The 20,870-nt window shown below is 38.6% G+C and overlaps 1 protein-coding gene across 1 annotated transcript in view; it reads right to left on the reverse strand.

The window, feature by feature from the left end:
* Positions 1 to 1,151: 1,151 nt before the first annotated feature.
* The window catches only part of FOCAD (focadhesin), a 194,394-nt gene continuing 174,675 nt past the window's right edge, over positions 1,152 to 20,870 (reverse strand). Inside the window, exons 32-44 of the mRNA XM_034774465.1 lie at positions 19,214 to 19,291; positions 18,742 to 18,813; positions 18,442 to 18,544; positions 16,986 to 17,066; positions 15,887 to 16,015; positions 12,324 to 12,439; positions 9,655 to 9,915; positions 8,874 to 8,963; positions 7,487 to 7,664; positions 6,247 to 6,344; positions 5,126 to 5,377; positions 2,605 to 2,680; positions 1,152 to 1,605 (exon numbers count right to left, since the gene is read on the reverse strand). Coding sequence (XP_034630356.1) covers positions 1,532 to 1,605; positions 2,605 to 2,680; positions 5,126 to 5,377; positions 6,247 to 6,344; positions 7,487 to 7,664; positions 8,874 to 8,963; positions 9,655 to 9,915; positions 12,324 to 12,439; positions 15,887 to 16,015; positions 16,986 to 17,066; positions 18,442 to 18,544; positions 18,742 to 18,813; positions 19,214 to 19,291 — 1,608 coding nt within the window. The 3' untranslated portion in view covers positions 1,152 to 1,531. The remainder of the gene's footprint in view (positions 1,606 to 2,604; positions 2,681 to 5,125; positions 5,378 to 6,246; positions 6,345 to 7,486; positions 7,665 to 8,873; positions 8,964 to 9,654; positions 9,916 to 12,323; positions 12,440 to 15,886; positions 16,016 to 16,985; positions 17,067 to 18,441; positions 18,545 to 18,741; positions 18,814 to 19,213; positions 19,292 to 20,870) is intronic.

The following is a 20,870-nucleotide window of genomic DNA, read 5'->3' on the forward strand; positions in this document are numbered from 1 at the left end:
TTCATTCACTTCAGCTGTTAAGAATACTAAACTGGGAATAGTAATAAGAGAATGAATATACTACTGTGGCGTACTATGAAGATGAATACTTGCCTGAGAAAACTACCATATCTAGAATAGCTAAATTACACACTGCTCAGACTGAGGTCACTGCAGTAGACACTAGGGACCAGTATGGGATTAGTTACTCAGTCAATTACAGATGACATTTACCCCAGTGCAGAGGGGGCTTCTTCAAGAACCTTAGCATCAATTACGCTTCTCTTTAAGCTCCATCTTGTGTGGACCCTTGCATTGGGGTATATTTTCCCTATTTAAGTTGGAGACATAGGGAGCTAAAGTGTGAGACACACAAATGGGTTAAAGGGAAGAAGAGGGAGCAGGCCGAAATAAGATTCAGAAAGGGGACTTATAAATGTGAGGGCACAATGCCAGGAGGGTAACATTAAAAAAAAGGAAGAGGGAAATAAGATTTCAGTAGCAGGAGAAATGCAGGAGCTTAGAGGGAGGTGAAAAAATGGGCTCCCCAGTAAGAGTAGATCCATATGCTTGCTGGGAAAAAGAGAAAGAAAAGAGAAGAAGTCCTATGTCCTCTCAGAGACATTAAAATGCTGAGGAGAGAACAGACTTGCCATTTTCTTTTTAACATGGCAAAGGTAGAAAAGACCTGCTGTCCTCTCTCCCCCCGCCCCCCCTGAAGTTTGAAGGTATCTATGGAGGTAGGGGAAGGGTATTATTGGAGTGGGAGATTTGAGGAGATGGAACATTGTATGTAAGGAAGATGGGGTCTTCATAGGTTTTGAAAAGCATCCAAGCTTCTGGAAAATTATCCAGATCCTAATTTTCTGAGGCCCTGAATTGAAATATTCATGATTAAATTAACCTGAAATTCATCAAAATGTACCTAGCAACACCCAGATCCCACACTTACCTGGATAAGTGTCCCTGGTAAAATTGTTACAAGGTTGGTAACTATGCTACTATCACAAAAATAGTGTTGTGCATGGTATAACAACAACAACGTTGGATGATGAATGTTATAATATGGAGGAATCATGTTAACAGAAATGTTGTCAGTTGAAATGAAAGCTAATTAAAAAGCCAGAATAAAGAAATATTGTGCCTTTTAATAAATACACCATGTCAAACAATTTTGCAAGATTTGTTTTTAATTTTTTCACCTATTCATATAAAGGTTCCACTTATTACAGAAAGAAGGCTTTCTGCAGCTTTCACTACCGTATTTAAATACCTCTAAAATTTAAATTTCTAACTCACATTCAAAACGTAGCCCAAAGCTTGTCCTCATACCGGGGCAAGACAGCTCAGGATAGGAGCTGGCCTACTGACCAGTCAAACCAAATGACGTTTCTATTCTCTGAATCCCTGGGAAGAAAATCCCATAATACTTCATAGTATAAAATTTCTTTGGAATGACACTTATTGATGATTGAACATTTCTGCTATGCATTTTTCTCTCAGTATTAGGGGCCGTCTCTTTATCAGATATGATGATGATGCTATCTTGTGGCTACCAACCGTAAGCCTTAGTCCATACTGCTTTCTTCTTGAACTCTGGTAGAAACCTCAAAGCCAGAAGTGTAGCTAAGAAAACAAGGACAAGTCACATGATTATGTACAAACTGTATAGTAAAAGACAAGAATCACCTGTATCACAATTATTTCTATATTATTTTCATTGGTTGTTTTCGGGGTTCTGCAGAAGCTAGTACAAGGGGGATGGTATTTGAGCCAGGGTCTCCAGGCACAACCACAATACAAAATAACATCCCATCTCCTTCTCCTCATTCCCTGCTCTTCAATATTACTCCCCAAGCCCCCTGTTTCTTCCATATGAATGGCAGGACACTGTGAAAGAGATTAGCTAAGGAAGTGTGTCATTTCTAGCAAGGGAAGGTTGGTCATATCACAATTTGCTCCTCCCATGGGACCCAACCTGTTTGGGACCACTACAAACACTTCCCTGTCCCTGCAAAAGCATCCCTGGGTGCACACTGAAAAAACTTTAGGAAAATGGTTAGTCTTGAAGCAGTTTTACACTCTTTAGGATTAGTCAGGTTACACAGGATTAAATAATTTTGAATTAGCTATCAAAGATTAAAGGCCACATTAACTGATTGGATTACTGGTCTTCCCAGAACAATGACACACTAGGAAATGCAGAACAAAGCTTGCACTAACACTTGAAGTTTTTTAAAATATATTTTTTTTATAACTCTAACTTTCCTTAAAAATAACATGTACTCAAGCCATTGATATATGCCAGTAACCTTAACTGGACATTAACAAAGCTTTTGGTGTTTGACGCTATTTTATGCTAAAACTGAGAGTAACACTTTATTCTATCTGGATTTTCCGTTGCATGGTGAGTGAGAGAGATAAAAAGAGGGATCAAACAATCTAAAAAAGGATTTAAAGAGAGAAGAATGTTTATTTGCTTGTGGAGGTTATCTTAAAGCCAATATGTAGTTCTGTCATCAACATATGTTGTTAACCTACACACATTTTTCTTCTTTAACAGACTAATGCTGTTGTCCTGTGCTGAAGGAAATATAGGAATAAACAATATCAGAAATACATTACCTTTCAACATGTCTCTGGAGGATTCAGATAGCACTTCTTTAGTGCTCTCCATTATATTAAACAGCCAGTCAATAAACTAAGATTAAAATGAATAGCAGTTGTAAATTAAAAGAATGTCCGTATCAGACCACCACAAATTCTCTCTGACCAAACTGGCTTAAGACATGCACCCTACTCAAGTTTAGCTACAGTATATTTGGACTGAATGGCAAATTCACCCAAGTTAGTGTTGCCCATCACTGCATTATAACAGTCCATTAGTATTTCATTTAACACAACAGTAGAGGAATTATCTGAGTGATGATCAAAGTTATTTCTTTTTGCAGTATGAAAATGAGGGAAGCCCTCACTATTGCCTATTTCTATTATGATACTCATCTTTGATCAGTGAATTCCCAAGACATCATTTATTTGGTTGCTGGTGAATATTGCTGTTCATTCCTAACATGGACATATAATATTCAGTGTCTTACTATTAAATCTATAAAGTAGTAACTCATGATTGGGCAGAGAAAAAAAATCAAATAGAAAATGAGTCACTATGTTTATATGTTTTTCAAAAATCATTGTTAAGCTATTAGAAATTGTTACGGGTGTAAAACAGATTTAGAACTAGACTGCAGCTTAAAACCTACTTTCATGTCAAAGGGCAAAAGTTACTGTTGGATGTTAGAATTTATAATTATTTTTCAAAGGCTATTTGTTTGCACACTTGCTACTTAAGTTTTTAATCATCAGCCATGGGTGGAATGGGACAGACATTAGGGCAAAAAAGGAGCAGTGTTTTAAGTGAGCCATTTGGCTGACTTGATATTTTGTTTGCAAGGCATGCTGACACTGTTTTGGAAATATACAAAATTGCTAAAGAAAACAGTTAATAAAGTTCTGAACTTTGCTCATGCAAAACACCAACTAAAACAGTGGACATGCAAAATAATAAATAAAACACTGCAGAATTGGAGTGGATTGAGAGAAGCTGAGAATCATAGTAATAAGAGGTGGAAAAAACATATTATGTCACTCAGTGCCTCTCTCCGTCAATGCAGAATTGGTCACTTAGTAAATGTTCAAATATTTGGTCCAGTCTAGTTTTAAATATTCCAAGCAATGCAGTTTCCACCATTTCCCTTGGAAGAATATTCCACAGCTTAATATATCCTACTACAACATACTGTCACAAGACCTTGCCTGACAGTCTGAATTTTGCCTTCTGGGGACATTTCCCTTCATCCCATTATCCCCAGTTACACTACTTTGTAGCATAGCAAGCACAGTAAATAATTCATCTCCATATTTGACGTTTACACCCTTTAAATATCTGCACTCATCCTCCTTTATCAGTCTGTAAGGGTCTGATTACATTGCAAAAAGAGACCACAATAGTGAATTTCAGAGCCTGGATCAACTGACTCAGCCTCATGAGGCTCAAGCTCACGCTACAGGGCTAAAAAAACCCAAGATGTTCTCACTTGGGCCAGTGCCTGGTCTCTGAAACCTGGCAAAGGGAATGGGTCTCAGAGACCAGGCTCCAGCCTGTGCAAGAACATCTACATTGCTATTTTTAGCCCCCTAGCGCTAGCCCCACAATCTAGAGTCAGTTGAACCTGGCTCTGAGACTTATGTGGGTTTTTTGCTTGTTTTTTTTTGCAGACATACCCTTAGCCAGACTTCCCGAAGTCAATGCCCTCAGCACCCAGATCATTTTTAATCACTTTTTTCTGACTTTTCTCCAATTGCTGCTGTTTTTCTGGTAACGTATGTTGCCTAGACGAGAATACAATATTTCAGATATATCTGGATGGTTTATTTTTAAAAGGCACAGACTCAAATGCTTTATTAAAACCTAATTACAAATTTGCACATTAATGGCCTAGTTCTGCATTCTTCACACCCTCCGAACTCTCACTTCAGTGGGAGTTTTGCACGTGCAAAGAAGGCAAGATCCAGTCCTCAATGCATACATGTTTGTTTAAAATAATTAAATGTCGATGTACAGAGGACACCATTTATATTCATTACAGGAAACTCAAGCCAGATTTGCCAAATTAGGCGCGCGCACACACACACACACACACACACTTTTATGCTTACCTAACTTAGGCTTGCAAGTAAATGATGTGCACAATAAAGCGGGGGTGGGGGGAGGGAGAGATCGTCCACTGGTAGAAGATCTGCCCTTAAGTGTTTACATGCCGAACTAGCCATATGCAGGAGCAAGTACACACATGCACACACCCCTCCCCCCAAGTAAACCTACTTAATGTTAAACACCCAACCCTTAAGTGTTCTTTATCAACTTGCATCTTACTTTATTTAAGGGCATGTTTTTAAGTAAATCATATCTGACTGCGATAAAGAAAAATGAGAGCTCAAGTCAGATGCAGTAGATATAGAGGAAACAGCTGCCTCACTAAGACCCGAGCTGACTTCACTGAGAACTGAGGGTGATCTGTCACCCTCAGAAAGTGCTTAGCATCTTGCATGATCAGGCCTTTAGAAAGTAAATTATGTGCAGCTTTACCTTTTGTGTTTGTTCTTTCCAAGGCTCTTTAGCCAGCAAAAGCTGCACACTGTTTGGAAGGAGAGTAAGAGTCTCCTGCACAGAGAGCTTTTCAATTGGATGCTTGCCAAAATCATCTGCAGACAATTCTGGCAATACTTCTTTGTGTTTCCATGACGACCAGCTGGCACTGAGGCCAAGCAGTAGTGGAGCAGCATGGTCAGCCCAGGCAACCACAGAAGCTGCAAATATCCACAACAGGAAGTCTACAGCCTAAACAGGAAACAGACAAGTTTGGTTCATTAGTTAAATAATAAAGAAGAAAAAAAGGTTATGACATCTTATTCTCCAGGATAAATCCTAGGCAACTGAATACTCAAACTTTAAAAGAGAAAGACTAAAGGCAGTTTAATGGTCTGGGTTTTGTACTTTAAAGTAGTACAACAGTATTTTAAAACTACAATCCTTAAAGCAAGGGAAGCAAATGGAAACAATTCTGAACCAGACTTCTTTAGCAATGCACTTATTCATTTTTTTATCTACACTGGAAAATAATGCTTATGGACAGGCATTTCAACAAGTCTGGCATCCTGTTCTGTGCAGCAGCCAACAGCTGGTGCTCTAGGATGATTAGTCACATGCTCACCTCCATACTGCACATGGCTAATATAGCAAGGGAGGAGGCTCCTTTCTGATGTCTGCAGCAATCAGGTGATGCCCCAAAGCATGAGATTTAAGTATCTTAGCAAGCATAACTACAAATAATATTGGTAGCCCTGAACTGTCCAACCCTTGTAAAAAAAAAAAAAATGCTGCTGCAGTACTCTGACCTACTGGGACAATGAATGCACAGATAAATTAACATACTATAAAGGAGCTTTTCCTTTGAACAGTTCCAAGTGTATAGAGTTCTACATGATATAGTTTCCTTTCATACTGTGTCATTGTTCTCACAGGTTAGGTGCTAGACTTACTTATTTAAGAGACTTTAAATATATGTACATTTTAAAAACCTTTTGAGGACAATCAGTGATTTTCCTCATGGAGATAAAAGGAGATGTAAATACTTGTTCCTTGGAAAGGACATAAATTACACCAGAAACCATTTTTTTCTGAAAGCTACATATTTTCACAGTATGTACCTCTTTAAGATCCAGATTTTGTATAGGTATTGACTTGTAAGCAACATTTCTGATATAGCCCATCAATTCTAACAGCCAGTCCATTCTTTTCAATACTCCTGTAAGAACAAGAATATTGTCTTACGTAAATGATAGTAAATACTCCTTTTTCTTTAAAAAGCAAGTACCAGGAAACCCCATAGCAATCAAACAGCAAGCCAGGGGAGGAATAATAGCAACAATCATAACATTTAATTTTTGTGTGCCTATGCCAAAAGGCATATAGGCACATTAATAATAACGGCTGAAACTCACATTATAACACAGACAATATGGCTGTAACAATCCCTAAAGCTAGCAAACTAAAAACAATACATTGAAAAAGATAATGAAAAAATAATCTTTCATAATAATTCCATCCTGCAGATATCACTGATCTGCTCTGTGGACATCCCATATAGATTCCTGATCATGACATTCCAACACTAACACAGAAGAGGTCACCCCCCAATCAAATAAATCTAGGCTTTGCGTTGAGTCCAGTGCATGCTGGGAAAGAATCTGGGGATTATAAGAAGTGGTGTGTAAAACCTTTTCCAGTGCAGATTTGATCAATAAAATTAATACAGTAGTTATATCTCTAATCAACTAGTCTCAGTGCTTTAAGGAGTCTCCCAGTACCCAAAAGCATACCACCATGTAACTCTTCAATATAACTATAACATTCCTTCCTTGTAACTGCCTCACGGAGTTTTTGTAAGAGCTACCAAGACCAATCACACACTTTTCATCAATCAATCAGACCTGGCTAACTCAAAACACAGCCCTGCCTTCTTTATCCAGCATGAGTATTGGGGGTGTGTACTCCCTTCCTTTCTAGCTTGCCTCTCAGTTGCTCCTTTTATCATCTCCTGCTACTCTTAGTTTTATATTTTCTTTCATGCATCTCACTTCTTACATACTAGTTAACCCCCCTTATTTCAATCAAATACAGCACTTTTGCAAATCCTTCAAACACAAATGACGTCTGAAGTCCTTTCCATTTAAATTCCTATCTATTTGTATTTCTATAAGTTAGACTTTAAATTTTGGAGAGCAGTGACTTTGTATTTTTAATCTACAAATCCTCACATCCATTTATAATACTTCAGAAATAATACATAACACACCTAGAAAGACTTGATTGGACCAAAACTTTTATTTAAAATAATGCGTGCAGATTCATTAAGCTTTTTCACTTCTTCCTTCAGTGTGGCCTTACCTGTGTTTTCATGGCTTACAATTCGGGCATGGTAGAAACTATGAAACAACATCCATGCAATAGTTTCTTTCTGCTGGCATCTTACCGCAATACCAATCACATCATTCAAGCTCAACAAAGACAGTCGGCCTTGAGAAACTAAATACACTTTGATGAAAGTGGTCTTTTCTATATTGTTCTGCAAAAGCAACAAAAACTTGATTAAAATAAAACATTCTTCCTGGGTGACAACAGTAGAAGATACTACATTTCTCTGTATAGAGATGGGAGGAATCCTTCAATCATTAAGCCAGCTGATTTCTCTCTTTTTTTGGGGGGGGAGGGGGGAGAGGATAAATGGATTGGACAAGATACAGTATATAATACATATCACGTGGGGCTATATAATAGCACATGAAATGCACGTAAGTCGGTACAATCAGACCATGCTTACGCTTGTAAACAATGATTAGTACTTATGGAAGGGGTCAATGTGACAACCCTGGTTTAAGTCTTATTTGCACAAGACAGGAACAACATGGGCTGCAGCAATGCAGATTTTCTCACACTGCTTTTCCAATGTGACTTCATCCTGACCCCAAGGGACTAACCCCATAGTGAAAGGATAGTTCAGTTTCAAAGGCCTGTTTAAATTCTTGGACTGCTCTCAACAGAGTCTGCCAGCAAGGGTCCCATGGTGGTTATGTGATATGGACACTTGCATATAAGGGGGCTTGATCTGAGATCACCAACTCATTCCACTGAGGTCACTTCATCACCAGATCATAACTTTTGATCATTATCAATCTCAACTCTATTTGAGCGAGTGACCTGGAGTTGGAAAGCTTTATATTTCATTATCCTTCTCAGCCACCCTGTCCACCATAAAATATTTTGAACGCATCTGAAATACAGTGTGATAAATCTATAATACTGGCAAGTGTGAAATCAAAATATTGCAATACAATTTTTCAATTTTGCAACAGTATCCAGGATTCATGAACTCAGACGCAGTTGATTACGATATTGTATTTAGTCTGTTTAAAGAATCAGATGGCTAATGTATAGAGGGAGGTGGTCTTGTGGTTAAAATACTAGACTGGGATTCAGGAGACCTAGTGTCTGTTACTGACCCTGCTACAGACTTGTCTGAATTTGGGGAAGTCATTTAGGGCCTGATTCAAAGCCCATTGAAGTCAACAGGAATTTTTCCCATTACCTCAGTTTCCCATTTGTAAATTGAGGATAATGACATTACCACACAGGGTTGATGTGAGGATACATTAATCAGTATTTGAGAGATGTTAAAATATTCTAAGTGACGTGTAAAACGGTATAGTGAGTCTTCATCCCATACATAAACAAGTGTTGGGGAGAGTTCTAGAAGCCTACAATGAAACACGATTACCTTGGAGAACTGGGCAATCCGGTCAACCTCTGCATCTGCCATTTCTGAGAGGCATTTTGCTACCTCAATATACATCTCCACGTCGCTTCTCTGGAAAAAGAAAAAAATGTGTGTGTTTATACATGGATAACTGTATTTTAATATCATTAAAGTAATGAAGAACCTAGGAGCCTTTTTATTCATTTGGATAATTTAATAAAAAGTTTCTAAATAAAATGAAGCTGGAAAATATATCACTTATTTTTCATTTATGGTGGACTTGAATGTATTTAATTTTACTATTTAACAAAAACAACAAGTTGGAAACTTGTAAAGAAAAGTGCTTTTCCTTTGGTGTATTTTCTGTTTGTTGTCCTCAAGGAATTTGTCACTGTGAGAAATTTTCTGTCTAAAATTGTTTTTTTCCCTGATTATTCTCTGCTTCTATTTCAACAATTATTTTACAAATTCTTTATTTTTTTAAATTGCCTAATTATTTGTGCGGCAAAGTCCACTCCAGTCCATTACAATTTACCATATTCTAAAGAATATCTGAAGAAATTTTCACCGGAATAGTATTAGATTTACCCAAAACTCCTGCATCAAATTTTAAATCCAATGGCTCAGTACAGATTTCATGGGAAAAAAAAAAAAAGTTTTTGCCAACTGCGGAAAACTCAGGCAAACATCTTATAGTGGCTTTTTTATCCCTCCATCCAGCCTTGCTCCCTAAACCCTCCCTACTCTATAAAACCAAACCTTTAAAATTCTGTACTAGAATGTGAATATTTACTTCTCTTACCTGAATCTCTTCTGGCAAAAGCTCAAATATTTTCTCTGCAGCCTGGCACAGAAGATTCCAGCAGTATTGGGCAGGGCTTGGAAGTTTCATAGCCTGGCTGAGTCCCTGTAAGATACTCTGGCAAAGCTCAGGATTTTTTGGGTGCTTCTTTGTTTCAAAATGCTGTACTAAAAACACTTCAGTAAAAGTCTGTAGTTTGTCTTCTGCAACATGTTTCATCCATAGGGGCAGAGTAGTAAAAAGATATTTCCTGGTTTTCATCTGAAGGGCAAATACAGTGCATTACTGTACACTGGTTGTGCTCAAAGTCTTTCCTCCTACCTTAGACAATTAATACCATTATCTCACTATTCCTAAGGTGCTTCCTTTTACTAAGTATAGGGAATACTACTAATATTGAGGTAAAGTGAACTAGTTACAGTAACTCCTCGCTTAACATTGTAGTTATGTTCCTGAAAAATGCAACTTTAAGCGAAACGATGTTAAGCGAATCCAATTTCCCCATAAGAATTAATGTAAATAAAGGGGGTTAGGTTCCATTGAAATTTTTTTCACCAGACAAAAGACTATTAAGATATTTCCCAGGGAATGCCTTGCTGCTAAATGATGAACTAGCTTTTGGTTGAGCCCTCAAGGGTTAACCCATTGTTGTTAAGGTAGACTCACACTCTACAAGGCAGCACGAATGTAGGGAGTGGAGACAGCATGGGAGACAGAGACAGAGAGACACACCCTGCGTGACAGAGATGCGCATTGCCCCTTCAAGTAGGCTGACCCCACTCTAAGTACACTGCCTTTTTAAGTAGATCAGCAAGTTGAGACAGCAGCTGCTCCCAGGAAGCTCCCTCCGTTCCCCCCTTTCCCCCAATGGAGATGGGGTAAGTAGGGTGCAGGAGCAGGGGGTAGGGGGACACCCTGACATTAGCCCGTCCCCCTCCCCCCATCCCCAGCACAGCAAACAGGAGGCTCCCAGGAGCAGCTCCAAGGCAGAGGGCAGAAGCAGCATATGGCAGTGGGGGGAGGGACAGCTGAATTGCTGGCAATTGATAGCCTGCTGGCCAGCTGCCACATAGGGAACTTAGGGGAGCAGGGAGCTGATAGGGGGGGCTGCCAGTCCACCCTGGTTCCAAGCCCCCACCAGCTAGCTGCAACGGGCTGCTCTTCCTGCAAGCAGTGGACAAAGCAGGTGGGTGCCAAACAACATTATAAGGGAGCATTGCGCAACTTTAAACTTTCACCTAATTGATCAGCAACATAACAACAAAACAACATTAACCGGGATGACTTTAAGTGAAGACTTACTATATTAGAGGCAAAATTGGAAAGTTTTAAATGGCTCTAGAGTACAGTACACAGAACTTAATCTTCCCATATGATTTATAGCAGAAAGTAGAAGAGATTTACCAGTGACTCAAATAGTTTCTCTCTTCTTCTATGTTAAAAAAATTTAGACTCCACCATCTCTTAGTTTTAGATTCAAACCTCCATTGTCCCTCAGCTATAGAGAACGCGTAAAATTTTCAAAAGTGCCGAAGTTACTGGGACTTGAGGCACTTTTGAATTTTTTTCATCCCAAATAACTATAGATGCTTCTCCCACTTCTTTAATATTGTTATTATTTATTATTTGTATTACCATAGTGCCTAGGAACACTAGCTGAAGCAGTAATTTAATCCCTTGTGATCTGTTAAGTTTTCCTCAGGTTCTCTGACATACTGAGGATTGTGTCCTATCAGGCAGAGTACAACTGTGGCCTTCCAGCAGAACTCTTGGCCCATACTACACAAAATGCACAACCCAGTACAATTCTTTGGCAGAGAGGTGCAGAAGCACCTCTTCAAGATGGCTTCTTAATCTTCAGGATGATGCTAAACTCTCCACTTCCTGAAGCTGAATGCACTACCCTTGTGGCCTGCAGACTCTGCAGACTCTGTTGAGAAATGAGAGGCTCAAACTCAAGTCTTCTCCTTACTGATGACAAACACCCAAACCAAATCCCAGAACTTTTAACATCTTTACCAACTCTAACGGATTACCAGTTCACTAAACCATGGAGAACTGGAGGATCATAGACTAAAACGAGCAGGCTTTTCTTCTAATTTTCTTCTAATGATTCTGGGCCAGCTTCTCAGCTGATGTAGACCAGCACAGCTCCATCAGAGCTACATTATTCATCCTAGCTAAGGCTGATGTGGAATTTTGCAGGATTTCTAAAGGACTAATTTCATGCATTGCCGGGGGCCTTGTAGAGCCCATACTGAATTTCCACACCTTGATTCCCACTTTTAATCTGAGGATATCACCAATTTTGATGCTAACACAGATTACCTTTTTAATTGTATAAGGATTAATTTAGAGGAACAGAAGGGGAGGAAAGCAAGATGAATAACTGACATAAATAAGTAAACAGATAGGTGATGGAAGGTCTCAAGTCTCTGGTATAAGTAATTTCAGAGAGCCACTAAAAGCCATTTGCTGATATAACAAAACTTTTAGAAAATTCTGCACAAATGTCACTTTGTGTTTGGATGAAATGCAGGGCTGGAATAGTAAGCATGTAGGTGCGCAGGATTAACATGTGCTGTCCTGTGTAAGGAAACTTGTACACAGAAAAGAGGACCCAGAGGATTCATAAGCCTTCTGGAGCTCAATGCTGATATCATACATACGCTAAGACTGTAGACTAGAGGTGGTACGACCCACATCCCCAGGAGCATTGCAGCATTCTGAGATGACTGAGCCTGGGTTACTGCAAGTTCAATACACAGTTGCTGAATCTCTTCACCTAAAGGGGAAGAAAGTGAACAGTCTACAATGCAATTATTTTAATTTTCAATTTGTTCTCAGTTCATAATGCAGAAAAAATAAAAATGAAGGTAAATGTTTTTATTCTAGCAGAAATACGTTGTTTTTCTTGTGACACCACTGGTAACATTTAGAGCAGACCTCTCTCTCTATTTATGTAACTTCTTTATTACCCTTGGATGTGTCCAGAATCCAAGCATGTGGCATTCACTCAAATTTAATTGAGAAGAAAAGCATTAAAATGTGAACATGGGGAATAAAAAGAATCAATGTTCTTTGCTAAATGGAGAGAATAATCCAACTATTAAAGAACCCCTTGAAGGGGAACTAAGGATTGATATTCCTTTTTGCTAAGCTCAGCCTGTTCTGCTCCATTTACATTCAGCATGCTGTGCACCGGTGTAAATGTCGACTTCGCAGAACTACAGGTAAATCATTGTTATTGCTGTTGGAACATGGGCACAGACATTCTTCTGGTCTGGGTGTAGGGGATTTTTCTAAAGAATAGATTTTTTACGTTAGTTATTGAATTCCTGATTAGTGGGTCCCGTTCAGGCTCCCCAAAAATCTGAAATTGTCTGTCCCTTGATAAAGATAACTAACCATAAAAATCTGAAAGGAGTTTGCTTTGCACAATGGAATGGCTTTTGTAACAGTTCATTCTATTGTAGCTGCACATGAAGGACAGGGATTTCAAATTTAATACTGACATTTAAAGTTAGGCTCATAGATGTAAGGTCAGAAGGGAACATCATGATAATCTAGTCTGACCTCCTGCACATGGCAGAACAGAGAATCTCACCCACCTGCTCCTGAAATAGACCCCTAAGCTCTGGCTGAGTTACTAAAGTCTTCAAATCATGCTTTTAATACTTCAAGTTACAGAGAATTCACCATTTTATGCTAGTTTAAACCAATCTGACCAGGGGGGTGGGGTGGGGTGGATTCCTTCCTGATCCCAAATATGGCGATCAATTAGACCCTGAGTATATGGGCAAGACCCACCAGGCAGATACCTGGGAAAGAATTCTCTGTAGTAACTCAGAGCCCTCCCCATCTAGTGTCACATCTCCAACAGTTGGGAATTTTTGCTACTAGCAGTCGCTGATGGGCCACATGCCATTGTAGGCAGTCCCATCATAACATCCCCTCCATAAATTTATCAAGTTTAGTCTTAATTCAACTTTGCTTTATATACATTTCCAAAATACTTGAAAGTGGAACCATTTGTTATTAATCTTATTTATTTGGGCCAATATTTTCAAAAATGGGAGCCTAAAGTTGACTGCAATGGATGCTGTTGAGTAGTTTTACTTCTGAAATAAGGTTATTCACTTCAAATGTCTAAATATGGATTTAGAAGTCTAACATTATGCTAGTGATTTTGAGACTCTTGACCTAGAAATTTAGCCTTTTTCTTTAGCATATTGTTTGGTACCCAATCCAGATTGCTACAAAACTATTTGTCATTTGTAAGCAGTCACCAAATAGTTTGGATTAATAATTTACAGACTATAGATTGTTTGCAAACTGTTCACCCAAGCTATTTGTTGTTCAGTAGTTGTGAGGTATGCCTATCCTAAATCACATAGTATTGTTTCAGCTCCACGAATGCAGCACCGAACTTTTTAAAACAGGAGAATAATCTGCTTTTGTTATCAGTTTATGGATGAATAAATCATTCATGTTAGAATGTGTGAAATTTCAGGATTCATAACCATATTCACAAATATCCATCCGTCATCCAAATATTCACGAATAACTATTATTATGACTAAACTCAGTATGTGTCACAAAAATATTCATGATCATGTTTCTTGAAAATTACTTCAGGGTTTCACATTTCCAGTTTGTATGTCAGGCTAAAATACAATTGCTCTGCTTTCTGCTTCTGTAGCCCAGCTCTGCTCATGAGCCACCTACTCATACAAAGAGGTATCTATTCATTTCTTTATGCATATATTCAACTTCCATAGTGCTACTCAGGTACAATGAGAAGAGTTTACATGTCAAAGACCGAGTAGTCTCAAATGCCATCTAAATTCAATTAAAATGAAGGAACTAAACGGATGCACTGTTTCTTCTGGAACTTCTGAGGTTTACAGTAACACAATTTTTTCAGTGTTTTAAAGAAGTTTCACATTCAAAGCACCATTCAGATATTGAGAGCAATATGGACAATTTGATTCAATATGAGAAATGCTCTTGCAAATTTCTCTTATATACAAAGGTGAAAGTAAGCCGATACGCCCCGGTACGGCGTACCGGCAAGAGCAAGAAATAAGTTTCAGTCATAGCTGTGTTAGTCTGTATCAGCAAAACAAACAAACAAACAAACAAAAAAACGAGGAATCCTTGTGGCACCTTAGAGACTAACAAATGTATTTGGACATAAGCTTTTGTGGGCTAGAACCCACTTCATCAGATGTATGAAGTAAAAAATACAGGAGCAGGTATAAATACAAGAAAGGATAGGGGTGCTTTTACCAAGTGTTAATCTCATTAGACTGACCTAACACTTGGTAAAGCACCCCCATCCTTTCATGTATTTATACCTGCTCCTGTATTTTTTACTTCATACACCTGATGAAGTGGGTTCTAGCCCACAAAAGCTTATGCCCAAATACATTTGTTAGTCTCTAGCAAGAAATAAGAGCAGCCTCCCTATTACTGAGTCCTCCAAAGCATCACAATCTAAATCCAAGAGCAAAAGCATGGCTCAGCTGTAGGGGAATCTGTAATGCCAACAATTACCATTCCATGAAGCAAGAGGCACCAAATTCAACAGAACCAAATGACAATGGAATGGAGAACTCAGCACCAGAGATATTTTTGAGTGAAATAGTTAAACACTCATTAGACATTTATAGCCATGCTTCAGATAAGGAGCTGGTCTAAATCTGGTATGAGAAAAAACTTCTTGTCATGGGAAAACACTGAGAAATCAGGTGTATTGCAGAGGGAAGGGCTATGCTTTCCTCTGACACATCTGGCATTTCTGTTAGAGACAGTATATCACACAACTGGTATGCTGTAAAGATTAGAACAAATCAACATTTCTGATGTGAACCTTTCTCCCTTACCATGGACACTGACAAAGTTTAAATCCAGGTCCCAATGTTGCAGTAGGCTCCTATTATACTAAAATGGGCCAAATCCCAAATCTGATCCAGACACTTCTAAATTCTGGGGAATTTCAGATCTAGTTCTGAACTTTGTCGCTCTGACTTTTCTCTAATTTGTATCAATATTGGAATGCCAATGTCCCCAGTGGAATGTTTGCAAACATAAGCTCAGAAACACAAAAATCATACTTCAGGCTATGTTAAATGCTCTAGACTCTTTAAAGAACTCTGGACAGTATGATCTTTTGAACACAAGTCACATGAAAATGATCCAAAGGACTCATAAAATCATTAAAACTTACCGAAGTTTAGTCTCATCAAAGGAGAAAGAACTGAAGCCCAGTTCACAGGTGGATACTGGTAGCTTTCTCCAACTAAAGCTATAGGTGCCAAAGCTACTTTCACCAAGTGAGGGGGAATGGATTCAGGGCCTGCAACAGAACAACCAATTATCACCTGAATTTCATGATGAGCAAATTGGGTAAAATAACAAAACAAGGAATATAAAAATATAAGACATGAATTTATAGTATTACATACTGGACTGAAAAACAATTTGTAATGAAAGACAAAGACATTATAAAAGTACCTAAAAATATTCTGCCATTTGTATTGCCTGCAATTGGCTGAATATGCTGCAAACTTTTTGGAATGTAGTTGATGGATTATACAAAGAATGGTCTGCTAAAGAAGTGTTCTTCTGTCTCTGCTGAAGGGGAGCTAGTCTAAAATTAATTTTAGAAATTAAAATGAATAAAAATAAATTAAAATAATTTGTACTTCTACAGCAACTCCCATCCAAGACTCTCAAAGCACTTTACACATATTAATAAATTAAGCCTTATACCGCTTCTCTGAGGTGAGTAATTACTGTCTTCATTTTACAGGCAGGGAAACTGATGCAGAGAGATTGCATGATTTATCCATATTCACACAGAAAATCAGCACCAGAATTTCGGAACAGAGCAAAACTTTCTGCCACCAGTGCCTCAAGTTCTATCCAACAGACACCTACAACCCAAATTCTAGCCTTCATTTAACTTCTACCCAAGCCCAAGTCGAAGGCTTTGTCTTCACTGCAAAGAAGGTGTGGGTTGTTTTTTTAAACATCAAGATAGCTAACTCAATATAAAGTCCGACTGGAGTAAAGGCACAAGTAGTTGAGAGCTGGCCTCAACTAGCTATGCTGTAGTAAAAACTACCTGGGTCTTATCTCTACTCTGATTTTCTACGCAAATTTAACAAGGTTCTAACATGGTTTATATTTTTCACTGAAATTTCTATTTTTAATATAATTCATTAATGATTTTTTATAGTTTATTACAGGTAAAAACATAGGTCAAATCACATTTTACAGAAACAGCACATCATGACATCTTTATGGAATTTGCTCAATCTCACCTTTCTTTCCTCCTTCAATGGCAAAGTCGATAGCTGCCCTGATAAAGCTGTTTTCAGGCAAGTAGCTGAAATCTGGAGGAACTGTGAAGACAAAAAATATGAAATAAGCCAGCAACTTGGCAGGACGAATAATAATTTCCAACTACCCTATACAGTCAAAGACAAAATGAGGTCTTTATGAACTGATCCTCGGTTAGACACTGATAGTGACTATTTCTATTAGATCAAAAGACTGATGCAGATGTTATTACTGGCTTCCTCCTAGCCCATCATTCTTTCCATGTGAATTTAGTGTTGATGAAAGGTGCTGGACTGCCAGCAATGAAGAATGGATTCATTCATTTGTCCACTAAAAAGCTATTATGGTGTGTGAACTTCTCCCCACACCTCAGTTTATATGCCTCTATCCTAACCTGTAGGGACTGCTAAGGATAATAGCACAGGTTACACTCCATACCCACTAAGTCCTTGGCCTCTCTGCCAAGACTGCCGCCAAGAGGATTGAGTTGTTTTTGTGGTGTTGACATGTGTTCCTCCTTGATGCTACTGACTCATTCACAACTTGAGTCAGATTGAAACTAACGGCCTATACTTAGTTCCCTCTATTGAATTATATTTCCCACCAATCATCTTGCCCTGCAATCATTTACCTGGTGGATTACTGGTGAAGTTATAGTTGGTCACTCCATACCATTAGGTGAAATTCACACCTGCACTGAGGGCCAGTAAAGAGTCTATGTACCACTTAAATCCCACTTAAGCTCTCTTGTAGGTTTAAGTGGGACATAAGTGATGTCTAGCCCTCATGATGATCCTCTGCACAGAGATGAATTTCAGCCTTTTTGAATAGCATGCTGGACTGCTTAAAACAACAGATTAGTTGTGCCTTTTAGCTAATCAGAGAATAGCTCACCTGTAGGATTACAGTTATGAAAAATTAATCTCATTTATTTTCCTTTCTTCGTATTGGTTGGTTTTTAAATGTTTAAAATATTTAAGGGAAAAAGATGCTGAAATAAGAAGTCAGCAAATCTGGAAATCCAATTAGCTCTCAGAGCACAGTATAAATATTTCAGTTACAAAACATAGATCAAGGTCCTCCTGCACAAATCTAATTTTAAAACAATTATGAATTATTCTATGTTGTAAATTTAAAACTAGAGAATACAGATTGGACTGGAACAGCTTAGCTTTTAAGCTCTTAGACTCTGATTCTGCAAGCAGAGACATGTGAATAGACCCTTGCACTCAACACCACTGACTTTAATGGGGCTCTGCACGGATACAAAGATCTGATTGCATGTTACAACTTGCAGGTTCGGTGCCTTGGATTGTGAGCTTTTAGAGCCAAAGATTGTCTTTTCATGTTTTTACATGGGTGCAGTGTTCTAGCATAAGAGCTTCCCCCTAAAGCCTGTCACGTATTCTTAAACAACAACAAATGAAAGCATCTTACCGGACGTTCTGTTCTGGGTTGAGGACAAACTGGATTGATGAAGGTGTCCTAAAAGCCAAGCTGCATTTGTCTGAAGACCAATCACCCCAGAAAAACTGACTATCTGTAAAGGCAATTATTGGACATGAATTTGTAGGCTAGTCTCATTAATGATAGTCTCTTCATTCTGTGCTGCAACAGCAAGCTGGACACAAAAAGATGGTACTTTTTTTTTTTTTTAATTAAATCTGGATCCTCCACACAAGGTACTGTAGTACAGTGCACATCACACATTATTGGAGACAGACATGATCCTCTCACCTGAGTCAGGGTTCTGATGATTTCATTAAGTTTATTTTGAAACTGGGATGACTGGATAGCCTCAGATTTCAGCTGCCAGGAAAAAAACAAACAAAAGGATGTGAACATCTGAAGGAAAAGCAAAACAATGAAATGCATAGTTGGTGGTGGAGGAACCGGTTTAGCTCTCATACACAACAAATACTGTTGAAAACAACCTAAGGACCAAATTTTCTTTTCAAAGATATTATTCTGACAGAGGAAATACATTTTTGTACAATTAATTCAAAACTCTGCAGCAAACTGAATGTTTTGCTATTAAATAAGCCTAGTTATTTAATTATTCAATGTATTAACCACCACCTTCCCCCCCAAAAATCCATTCTGGTGTTAGAGGTGCTCATAGAGATGTGATCCCATTTGGTTTTCCAGCCTGAATCTTTAACTTTGTTTCTAAAGGAAACACAGGTATCATGTGCTTATATCTTTTTACCTGTATCATGGATGCTTCAGAACCCACCAACGCGACCAGCCCATTGACAGCAGCCAGACGCTGCATTGTGGGAGACCCCTATAAATCCAAGCAAAATCAACATATGACAAAGGGGTGGAAGGCGGCATAACACTGAACAGCAAAGGCATTTTCCTCCAAGAAAAGGCTTTCTTTTTAATTCTGAACTATATAGACATACCTCTCCCCCAACAAACTCATATGCTGGCCTCTGAGTGTGAGACCCAACTATGTTACCAAGGCTGTGAAATAAATAGCATTTCTGGGACTTGCTCCTTTTCCCAACTCAAATAATAGTATATTTCTCATTAACATAGCACCTCCCACTACAGTATGTTCCAGTCAAACACCTTTGAAATGCATCACCCATAAGAACATGCTGAGATGATCTAGTCTTTATACAGACTGTCAACATTTTGTGTTATTAATATTTACATTCAAATCCCATCTTGGAGGATTCATTTAGGATCTCCTTTAAAAATTATATTTCATATGTAATTTTTGGAACAATGGGATAAATCATTACTATGGAATTGTAAGCAAAATAAATGAATACATTTCACTCAATTCTTTATTCAATTATAATGACAGTGATTAATGTTGCCTTCAGTAGGCCTAGAATTGTTCAGCTCCACCTACTACACTAAATGCAATCTAAGCATCACAGTGAGGTTTCTGTATTCACTGGGCATACAGATGGCAATTACGGGCTGATTAAAGTAGAGCTAGAGCCATTTATTACTTAATGAAATATGCACTTACGGTAAACAGCAAAACACAATTCCATTTTGCCAGTCTAATTTTTGTTAAGTACAACCGTACTTCATAAGTGATCTCAATGTTAGTGTGACTACTCATGGACTAAAATACTACTCATGGTGAGTAAAGAATGCAGTTGAGCTCTCACAGACTATCTGGAATATTTTTGGTAGAGAGCTGTCTTACGTTGCCTTGTTGCTTATAAAAAAAACAACGGTTAATAACCTTTCTGTAACTATTGTTCTTCGAGATGTGTTGCTCATGTCCATACCACATTAGGATGCGAACGCTGCGTGCACAGTTGCTGGAGATTTTTCCCTCAGTGGTATCCATTGGGCTGGCTCTAGTGCCCTCTGGTACATCTGTATAAGGAACTCAGCTGGCTCCTGAGTTACTTCTTGCCAGCTAACTCCGACAGAGGGGCAGGAGGGTGGGTCGTGAAATGGACATGAGCAACATATCTTGAAGAACAGTTACAGAAAAGTTAGTAACCATTTTTTCTTCTTTCAATGCTTGCTCATGTCCATTCCACGTTAGGTTCCTCCCAAGTGATAGCTTAGGAGGTAGGCTAAGAGTTCATGGACATGCAAATTGCAACACTGCTCTTCCAAACCCAGCATCATCTCTAGCCTGCTGGGTGATGGCGTAATAGAATGAAAAAGTATGCACCGACGACCAGGTCGCAACCTTCCAGGAGAGATATGACAAGGGGCACAATGTCAGCGGCTCAAAAGGAGGGCCTGAAAGTCTTGACAGGGACCAGGTTTAGGTCCCACGGGGGAATGGGTTCACGAATTTGTGGGTATAGTCTCTCTAAGCCCTTGAAGAAGCAAATGGACATTTTGTGAGAAAAAACTGACCTACCATCTACCAGAGGGTG

The sequence above is a fragment of the Trachemys scripta genome, chromosome 6 (genome assembly GCF_013100865.1).
Source record: "Trachemys scripta elegans isolate TJP31775 chromosome 6, CAS_Tse_1.0, whole genome shotgun sequence".
Lineage (NCBI taxonomy): Eukaryota > Metazoa > Chordata > Testudines > Emydidae > Trachemys > Trachemys scripta.